Below are 11,054 nucleotides of genomic sequence, written 5' to 3' on the forward strand. Positions count from 1 at the left end.
CATGTCTGTAGTCGATAAGACAGCTAGGTAGAGAGGCTCACTGACCCGATGGCTGCAGCAGCTTTACAAACAGAACAGCGTCGAGAGCACGACATGAGGTAGACCGCTTCAACATACACACGACTGGTTAACCGTGGCCCGTTTGTGGACCACTGGGCCGAAGCCATCAAGTTATTAAACAGAATATCCCCACCCTTCAGTGCCTTGGAAAAAGGGAGAAGGAAAAAAAAATAGAATAGTGCTTAATTACTGCCTGGACATGAACAGTAAGTGAACAGAGCAGCAATTTTTCCCACACACATTACATTTCTTGTTTTTACTTTTATATATATATTTTTTTTTTTTATGTACTGAAAGCTCATTAGATATATTTTATGTTATCCCACATACAACGTTTACCGTTCTGTCATAGACACTTGCAGATATCACAACATTAGTGTGGGTCAAAAATGGATTAAGCAACAGTTTGTATTTTTTTTGTTGTTGAATGGGAACAAAATTCCACAGTGACCACCAGTGGAATCACATCTTCGAAGAGAGATAACCTGCACTTTTTCCATTCAAAATAGAAAAAAAGAAAACAAATGTACACTAAAGCCATGAAATGTCAATGCAACACAATTTTCTTCTATTTCCAAAAAAAAAAAAAAAAACAAACCCCCCCCCCCCCCCCCCAGACACCTTTCCAAGAACTACTCCAAAATAAGGGAGACGTACAGTTCAAATCTGGAGAGAAGAGAGAAAATATACTTTTTATACACTTTCAATTATACCAAGTACCAGGTGAAATATTCTGGTCGGGGTCTATAATAGTATGTATTGTAAAAAAATATTTTTCAACCTTTTACCTTGATGCCACTTTAGGTGCTTTTGTCAGTGGTCCCGTAGCGTTGAGGATTAGGGAAAGGGCCCGAGGGGTCTCTCCTCTGAAGGTTGTGCAGAGTGGGTAGGTGTTGGTACAGCACAGTTCTGCCCCCTGAGAGGAAAAAAAAAATCTTTAATGTTAACTTGACAAACTCTTAGGATATGCGGTTATAAAAAGTAGCCCAGTTTGAGTATGTATTTCTCCTGACCCAGCTAACCTAATGCATACCTGCTCTGGGGTTGGCCAGTCCTCCGTGACTGGGGTTGGCTGCCGTGCTGTGATAGAGAGACGCCAGGTCATTGGGTGTGTAGGAGCGCAGGAGGTTCATCATGCTCCACTCGGTGTCCAAGCCTCCTCCAATAGCTGCAGACGTAGTCTTCAAAGAGCCCAAGGTCTCAGAACCTGCGGACGGACCCGACATTTGCGACGGGGCTTTCACACTTCTCCCTGAGAGAAGCAGCCTGCTGGACACATTCCCCGCTGGTCCTCTAAAGCCAGGCTTCTCCCCGGTGTCCGCCTCCCTGGCTGGAGGTAGCATGTACTTCAATCTCTTGCTGGAGGGTTCACCGAAATCCATCTGGCCGAGGCTCCCGAACCTGCTCGACAGGCACAGCCTGGCCGCGTCCGAGTGCCAAATGACGCCGCTTCTCACTGGGTAACTCCTCTCCCCGATTCCCACTCTGTCGGGGGGGGCGGGTCGCTCCGTGGCATACTTGGACTTCCTCATGAGCTCCGTGTACCTGGACGACTCCTGACTGGGGTGCGCGTCGACGTTAATTGTGCAACGCTGGGTCTCCTGGACCACGTCGTGTACGGGCGTGTGGACAGGGGAGCGCTGTGGCGCATTAGGTGGGTTAATCGGAGTCTTCTCTTGTGGCTTTGCGGGTTGAGGGGGTGGGGACTTGGTCCGACGAGGGTGGCGCCGGTCAATCGTTGGAAGTGGGGGGACATCTTTCCCTTCGAGCGCAGGGGGGCAACCGGTAAAACGTTTCTGTTTTAAACTGCCGAATCCATTCTTTTTCATGCTGTCCGACTTGTCTTTATGAATGAGCTTTTTGTGTATCGTCAGAACCTCTGGGTACATGGTTTTATATGCACAAAACGGACAGCCAATCGGAATTAATGCGTTTCTGGGTTCTGCAGTAGCAGGGATGGAGAGAGACACTTTTAAGGACAGATTTAATGGGGCCTCAGAGTTCTCGTCTTTTATCGCCTCCCTTTCCATCTTCAGGTTAATGGGCACGGGGCACTTTACTACCACGTCGTCAGTCGGGGAGGGGGCGGAGTTAGCAATTAACTTCTCATACTCCGCATTCGTCTGGACGAGTGGTTTGTCATGCTTGCTACCTAGGCTATCAAATCGGTCCTCTGGCGTTCCGGTGGTGCGCGGTCTGGCCACAGTGACCCAGAGTTTGGATCTATTCGGAGCGGGATTTTCATTGTCATTTCCGCGTTTTGTATCGCTGGGAGAGGGCGCTAAAGGCACGGGTCTGCTGGGAATGTCCACGTAAGGTTTGTCCTTGTGGCGCCGTTCCAGGTGATATTTCAGCGACGTCTTCTGGGCCGCAGCGTAGTCGCAGTAAGCACACTTGAACGGTTTTTCACCTGAAGCAAATAAACAGTTTAGCATAAGCATAGTTTAAAATATAAGCCACAGCATTAAGCCTGCTGTATACAGCCGGGTGACTGCAGTCTCATAATTATAAATGAATCGTTCATGCCAAACGTGTTGAATATTACCTGTGTGAGTCCTCAGATGAACTGTGAGGTAATAGCTCGATCGGAAGGATTTGCCACAGTAACTGCATCCTTTTGAGCGGACTTTTGAGCGATCAAAACCATCTTCACCTGTGAAAATAGGCACAAATACATAGAAAAGAATAGGAAGAAAAAGAAAAAAAGATTATCACAACGTGTTATCATCCCTCCTACCAGCAGAGGGTGCACTTGGTAACAGTTCTATGTATGAAAAACAATTCCTGAAGCACAATTAAGACCATATGAGAGAAGCATGAGCGTGTAATGAGCCATGAAAACGTACCTGGTCCCAGGTTTTCTGCCATTGCTGCTTCCTCGAAGCCCTCCTCGCAGCCTTCCTCTGCGTGCTCAAGTGAGCCTGCACTCGACAACTTCCCATCAACAAAGTTGGTTGGACTCTCTTCGCCGCCTCTCTCACGCTTGTGGACCCTGGAGTGGAGAACTAACTGGTGGTAGGTCCTGAAGGTTCTCTGACATTCCTCGCAGGTGGTTGGCCTTTCTTTGTCCTTGTTCTTTTGCATCAGAGACCGCCGCTGCGGCGCTGCGTTCTCCGCTACAGTCTGCGGCTGGGACCGGAGCTCTCTCCCAAGGACCTCTTTTGTAGCTTTGTCTCCCTGGCCCTCAGACCAAATATTATTCAGCTCCTCCTTATCGGAGCCACATTCCTCATTGTCTGTGCTGGCTTCCTGGCCAATATCTTTTATATTATTAGGACCAACTGCTATCTTGCCCTTCGTAGCAAGTTGCCACGCCTGATACGTGTTGAAGGGATCCAGCTGGGGAATCCATTTTGACGATCTCTCACGTTGCAAACTTTCTCCCGAGGAGCGAGGTGTGAGGTTTAGACTGTGAAGAAACGTTTCCTGTTTGGCAAGAGATTCAGCAGTGCCTTCAATTTTCTCCTCGTCTTTATCTTTGCCGGGCTCCACCTCTCGATTGTGTACTTTACTATGTTCAGCCAAACTGTCATGGTCGGGGAAGAAAAACCCACAAACCATGCACATTTTGTAAACCGTGACTACAGGTTCTGAAGCCGGGTCTTGGACAATACCATTGACTGTGACGGGGGTCTCCAGGTCTTGCTGGGCCTTGCTCTTTGCTCCCGGTTTCACATGCATCTTCATGTGGTTCTTTAGGAACCACGGCTCTCTAAACCGCCGTCCGCAGACATTGCAGCAGTAGGTAAAGTAGTCCTTGTGCTTCCTCATGTGGGTCTCCAGCTCACACGCATCCTGCGACACCTGCCCACACACAATACAGCTGGTGACCTCCTCTTTTTCGATAGGGAGGCTGCTGGGTTTGGGCCGGGGTCGCTCTCCTGGGATCCGGAATTCCGCTTCGACCCTAAGCACCGCTGGCTCAGAGAAAGTGGTGGGGTGCTGCGTTAACACGTGGGGCCCTAGCTCGTCCTGATGAGTGAAATTCTGATCACAGAACATGCAAGACAGCGGTACGCTTCCTTCGGATTGCAACACAGCCTTTTCTGAGTAGCTGGCGTGTGGTGTCATGCTAGAGCCGGGTCCTGGGATGCTTGCGTTGTTACTAATAAGAATATCTTGGGCAAGTCCATCCGGGCTCTCCACAAACGGTGGCAGCGAGTGAGTCGGCATTGTCCTCTGAAGGTGGAACAACGACGCTGTACACCCTGTCCAGATTATTAGGAACCTGGAAACAATAGGGGGAAAAAAAGAAGGCGTTTTTAGGCTCTGTTAAATAGCAAAACAGAATCAGGTAGCTGCTACCTAACTTGAGATAAAAATCTGTTTAAAATACACCACACGGAGAGAATGGCCTGCCCTTCTACTGAAACAGGAAATGTATCTTTTTAAGCAATCAACTGCACAGACAACTCATTTCCCCTCTGTACAGGTCATTGATTAAAAAAAAGACAATGTTTTTCTTACTCACAAGCATGGCTTTTCTTAATTCTTAGTATGTACTGTATATAAACCCAAGTTTGTGAGCAATCAACTACAGAAGTTGGCATACTTGATATCATACAAACTTTATAGGGTTAATATTAATGTACAGGTCATTGGAATACTGCCAGTCTTGTTTACATTTAAACGTTTTTGTTTAAAATAAACAGACTAATTTGTAAGCTACGTTGTTTCAAAAAAAAATAGTCCCTATTAAAATGTTTTATTAAATGTACTGTAGTTGACTAAACAAAACAAGTATTCAAATACCACTACATTAAACCATTACTGTAATATGTAGGACACCAACGATTTACCTTCTGATTTAAGTCATTTCTTGACCACACCCAAAATTAAAAGTAAGTAGAAATAAAAATGCTTTGATGTTATACTAGCCTACAATCCTTGGCTGCATGTTGACTCACACATTGCACATTGATATGGCACAGTATATGGACCAGGCTATAATGTTTGGTTTTCCTTTTGTTTTGTGACCACAAAATTCCTCCTTGTGGGTTTTGTCATAGTAGCTCTTTCAGTATGTATAACGAACTGCGCGCGTGTGTGTGTGTGTGTGTGTGTGTGTGTGTGTGTGTGTGTGTGTGTGTGTATGTATGTATGTATGTATGTATGTATGTATATATATATATATATATATATATATATATATATATATATATATATATATATATATATTTATTTTTTTTTTTTCTTTTTTAAGAAATCCCAATCGCACTCTTACTTTGAGACATGGGTGGAGTGACTGGAAAAGCAAGTTTAAAAAAACTCAAGTTAAAAGTAAAAACGCTCAAACAAATGACATAGCAGTCCACTATAAAGTCACTATCAATTTATTATTATTTTTTTTAATTTACCGAAACACAATCGGCATTACAAAAGTGTTACAGCTGGGCAATGTAACGTTAGTTGCCTAGCTATATGTTGCTAGTCATTTTCCAATGAATCGCCCCTATTCTCCTCAATAACATAACTTCGACGCTATGACCCAATTTTACTATTATTGCTGTCCTTTGCTATAATTTGATTTCCTGTGTGAACTTTTGACTTAACGCAGGTGAGCACATGCAACTGTCGATAATGACCCAGTGTGACTTTTATTTTATTATTATTTTAAAGCCCACGCATGCTTTGTGTGAGGCAGCGTTAACGTTAGCCACCTTGTTATTCAAGTACGCACAGCCCTCGTTAACATCATTAACGTTAATTTGCAAGTGAGAGAGGGGGGTGGGAAGATGCTCGAAGTCATAGTTAACAGTTAAGTTAGACTCACCAAAGTCAATGGCCGTTAACTTGAGTTGCTATTACATTTCTATGTGTGCATAATAAGCAGAGCACGAGGAATTTGGTCAACTTCTTCGGAGCTTTACAGATTAATATCATTTACGTCGCTGGCGTTAACTCATTCAGAAGCTACATTTAGCTAACAACTACACATACAGACACGTTCCAAAAAAAAACAACCGATAACGTTCATTTCATGACAATAGATGGGTTCAAATCAACATTTACAACCATACATTGTGTACTTACGTTGTCGCTCATTGATTTCTTTAACGCCAGTTTCAGAACTTAACCCCCGATAAAGTAACGTAACTTAACGATACGCTAACGTTAAACACACGAACTCCAACGCATTCCAACGACACTTAGCGTTAGCAAACTCAACACTTTTCCTGTTGTCTCGACTTCGACCAAACAGTAGCTAGAAACTCACCAAACAATACCTTACCAACTGTGAATTTCCGGATTATTAATGACACCGATACTACGAGCGACTGAGTTCAGTAGAGAGCGAAGCAGACTGGGTGAGTTGCTTCTTCATTTCACACGCAAAACGCGTTTCGCTGCCGGTGGGCCAGCTCACCTATTCAATTGTTTGGATGTGAATCATATTTGTTCTACTTGGCGAGTCCTCACAGTGCAGCTGTTGAATTCTGACGCGCGCTCTCTCCAACGATCAAGGGGGAAGATGGAGCGCGTGCACGGCAGCCCCAAAAAACCCAAAGGGCAGTCACGTGGTCGCGAATAACACAGAAAAGGATTGTAAAAAAAATAAAATAAACATGCAAAGCATATAACTGACGGATTTTTTTTTTTTTTTATAACGTCCCAACTACTTACCAGTTGCTTGAACATGTTTGGCAGTCTTTGGCATTTTAATCACGGTCATGTGTATTTTTAAATCACCCATGACACTATGGACTACTGTTTAATATTATGTTTTTCTAACTGTCTTATAGTACACCGACTTTTGGGCTAGCCTGTGCGATACCACATCTAAATGCTACTTTAATCTATGTAAACTGTCACGGAGTTCAGTTCCTTATGCTGATAAGAGCCACAGGCTACACAACAACCCTGTTTCATATGGCAGTGCTGCTGCTGCATTCAATGAACCTACCTAAAGCAGTAGCCCTTCTTCCATGCTCTCACGTCATGCATCAACTACCATGTGGAGATGGGGGAGGGGTGCCTCAAACTTTTCACAGTTACATGAGTTTTTTTGTTGTTTGTTGCAGAAGCAGGTTGGTTGAGTCATGAGAAATGCCTGCTTCTTCCCATTTATACAATATGCAAAAAATAACTAAAAGCGGGCCAGTTTTATATTTAAATTGATTTGCTGTCACCTAAACATAGCACATCTGATGAAGCCATACACTTAATGCAAATGTATGTGTTTGATCTTAAAGAGAGAGGGGGAAGCTCTCTATTATGCTAGGACAGGTCTAAACCTATAACACCATATTATAATAATTCTAATGATAATACAAAAGTATGACAGGGATAATGGAAAGTCACTATTGACACAAAATAACCCATAAGAAGAATCCACTGATTCATATGAGATAATAAAAAAAAAACATCACCTACAGTAGCACCCACTGGCTAATGTGAAGCTAAGAAACCGCCCCTCCTCCACCCTTTCCAAAGACACACCAGCCATTGATGGTAGCTTAAAACCATACATTGTACAATCAATGAGGATATTCAGTGGACTTCAGTGTACACTCATTATTGAGGCATAGACCCACACACACACACCCTCCTCCCCCCAAGTGGCCACAATGTCTGAAAGGAGAAAAAAAAAATACACTTTATCAGTAACCACTCCCAGCTAAGGAGCAGCGAACAAAGACCCAAACCATCTCTCTAAATTAGGAGTTAGAGTTGTTGCCTTATCCACCCTCTTGTATAGGCTATTGTAAAGTTTTGCCTATACAGTATATTAAAAGTTGTTATGAAATCTGTGTTTTACCAAACAGGTTAGACCAATGTCGTGATCTCTATGTAGCCTGATGAAAACACAAGTAGATCTGCAGGTTTGGCAAGGAGACTTCACCAAATGCAGTAATGTGATTCATTGTTACATGCCAGATACCCAGAGACCGAATGCCTATCGCATATTAGACATAGGAGCTCATATTATACATATAGTGAAAAAAGAAAAAAAAAGATTTTAATGTTCAGTTCATCTTAATCAAATCCAATATGTTTTCTGAGTAGTTACAGTGCAAAAAAAGACATCCTGTGATCATGTGTTTGGCATTATAAGACCCAATCGCCTAAATTAAAACATTTCTGTACCCCCTGCAGTACTTTTATTCACTTTTTTGGTATTCTTGCCTCACCCTGAGATCCTGTTACACAAACAAGTCTAGTATGTTAATCAAAGGCACCACATGTGACACATCGAGGCCTTCCACTCATTTCCTATTGTTCTGTGGCCACAAAGGCTCTGTGAAAGGCTATCAATCTGGAGAAGCAGTATGATGCCTCAGGATGATGAAATTGCATGGAGATCTTATAGCCTATCATATATTTTAAAAAAATAATAAAAATAAAAGAACCTTTATGTGGAGTTTAACCAGACAGATGTTCTTGAACTAGATGGCTTTTTCTTTTTTTTTAAATCATAAATTATATGGCAGTTATTTAACTTTTGAAGCATCCATTTGCTGTAAGTGATAATGACAGCAACAAGTGGGCAAACACTGTTTACTTTTAACTGATTCAATTAACTTTGTCCTATTGTTTGACCGTTATGCTAATGCAATTTCTCTTCCACAATTCTGCAAGCTCATTTTCTCAGTTTGTATCTTTCAAAAAAAACATAGCCTGCACGTATGAGTTCAAACCAAAAGCAGTACATTTTAACCAAAGATAAAGTGGCATCTTTGAAATACCCAATGCTTGAATGAATAATTACAAATTCAGTATACAGATAGGAACTGGACCAGTGAATGGGGAGAGGCTTCTTTTTGTCTTGACGTGTCAGGAGCAGCTGACTGCATTGTCCTCCTCCAGATTCGCAGCCTGGCTTCTTTCATAATCCTGGTGTCGCTCCTGAGAGACACTGATAATATATTATCTCCTTTCTCAGCCCCAGCTGTTGTGTTGTTGATCATCAAGAGAAAATGTGTCACTCACCAAAGGCATTCAATTTTCTGAGTTCTGCACAAATAGTTTTAAGATTCTGTCCTGAGGAGAAAGTGAGAATGGTTGAAGGGTGGTGGAAGTGGAAGTATTTAGATGTTTTAATTAAGTAAAAGTACTAATACCACACTGTGGAAATGCTCTGTTACAACAAGTAAAACTCCTGCATTGAAAATGTTACCCAAGAAAAAGTATGTGAGTATTATTAGGAAAATCTAGTATTAAAATAATAATAAATAAAAGTAAAACGTCTCATTTTAAAAACTGGAAAGGTTTCAAACAGTTGTGTCTTTAATGGTCTAATCATTTCAGCTGGACTTGTAGGTCCTTATATTGTTGGCTAGTTTAGTTTATAATAAAACATCAGATTTTATAAACTACATGTGTGTTTTGTTAAAAAAATCTTAATGTGTTAAGTAACTAGTAACTAAAGCTGTAACAGATGAATGTAGTGGAGTAAAAAGTACAATATTTCTCTCTGAAATGTAGCGGAGTAGAAGTAGAAAGTGGCGTGAAAAGAAAAGACTCAAGTAAAGTGCAGTACTTGAGTAAATGTACTTAGTTACATTCCACCAGTGGGGTCCACTGCTGTCTGCATAACCTCTTCTGACATTTCAGAATAAAATAAAAAAAATAATAATACAATGTCCAGTAAGTGGACAGCCACACTTAATAACACAATTAAGAAGAGAATGATACATAAATAAACAAATGAGCCATTATTATTTGAATAATCATAGCAAGAATGGTTAACTCTTTGGTGTTCTTTATACTCTAAATACTGCTGCTTGGATTAATCTAACATACTGACACATACAGTACATAACGGCTACATCCTGTCCACATAAACGACAAAGTCACATCAATCATATCTCATATTATTTGAAATTGGCACGGTAGAAGTACCGCACTTCACTTTAGACAGTTTTGCTCTGTAGACAGGGCTAAAAAAATATATAGTTTTCAAAAACATATAATCAGTCTAAACAGTTTGATGTCCATTTAGACCAATATTTGCCATTATGCAGCAGCACAGTAGATGGTATCTTGTTTTGGACACCATTCTTTCTATGCATTTTTGCAAATCTATCTAACTTACATCTCCCCAGTGCAACTTGCTGTTCCTCTGTTTATCTGCAACAAACCCTTAAGGAACCAAACCACGTACAAAAAGGGAAATGGAAGCATTTCATTTGGCCTAATAATTGTATAATCTAAAGCTTTTTTTCTCAACACACAGCTGACCATATTATCTTCCATTTGAGGTTGAAACATGATCCCGTCACTGATTTTGAATATCAAGCAAATGTTTAAACACACCACGTCAAATAACAGTACTGTTTTAGTTACTTTTAGTTAGGCACCCAAAATAGCTTAAGTCATTTGTGGTATCAAACTAGAGACACCTTTTGTCCCTCTGTCAGGATGTAACATTCCCCTGAAAAGACCCACAAAAACCACCCTAAAAGCCACTTGAGAGCATCTGCATTAGAATGCCTCCCCCTACTGCCTGCAGGACCAGCTGATCCACCCTCGGTTAAAGTGTCCTAAAGAGGGTGGATCGCTGCCAATTCATTCATAGATCCCATCAGAATCTGCGATTACCCTCTCTCCTTCCCTCCTGGAACGGTTTCACCCTAAATGTTTCCTCACCGAACGGACCTGTTGCTAGCGAGCAAGCGCCGTGATGCACATTAGTGCTGACAGCAGGCCTCCTGTCAGGCCTCCCTTCCTACTGTTCCCTTGTTCCACCCCCTCTGAGCTCGTTGCATTCACACAGGCACATGCATTGTCCTGGGATGAACTGCATCAACACGGTGGCGGGCCAAGCACATCTTGTGCGGTGTGTACAATCTTTATGCATGGTTAAATCCAATTCCTATAACCGTTTTCTATTTTTTAATAAGCCACACAGTCGCAGGCCTTTTGCCTGCGACTGTGCGGAAGGGATTGATTAGCCCTCGTGAAATATGATGTAAACAAAAGGCGTTCCTTTAAACACCCTGACATACATAGCTGTTGTCTTCATCTGCACCATTTTTCGGGTGCAAAAAAAG

General features: G+C 42.1%; 1 protein-coding gene across 7 annotated transcripts; it reads right to left on the reverse strand.

Annotated features, from left to right (window-relative positions):
* Positions 1–672: 672 nt before the first annotated feature.
* Positions 673–7,005, reverse strand: znf217 (zinc finger protein 217). 7 transcript variants are annotated; one of them, XM_039801629.1, is made up of 6 exons: positions 6,965–7,005; positions 2,907–4,288; positions 2,606–2,713; positions 1,094–2,470; positions 849–976; positions 673–726 (listed from the first exon to the last, which is right to left on the reverse strand). In XM_039801629.1, the coding sequence occupies exons 1-5, from the start codon at positions 7,003–7,005 to the stop codon at positions 861–863; spliced, it is 3,024 nt and encodes a 1,007-aa protein (XP_039657563.1). In that variant the 3' UTR covers positions 673–726; positions 849–860. The 7 variants fall into 7 exon arrangements, with proteins under 7 accessions (XP_039657563.1, XP_039657564.1, XP_039657570.1 ...); XM_039801630.1 differs by having other exon boundaries at positions 842–976; XM_039801636.1 differs by lacking the exon at positions 6,965–7,005 and adding an exon at positions 6,685–6,924.
* Between the last annotated feature and the right edge of the window lie 4,049 nt (positions 7,006–11,054).

Source organism: Perca fluviatilis, chromosome 5, assembly GCF_010015445.1.
Source record: "Perca fluviatilis chromosome 5, GENO_Pfluv_1.0, whole genome shotgun sequence".
In the NCBI taxonomy this organism is placed as follows: domain Eukaryota; kingdom Metazoa; phylum Chordata; class Actinopteri; order Perciformes; family Percidae; genus Perca; species Perca fluviatilis.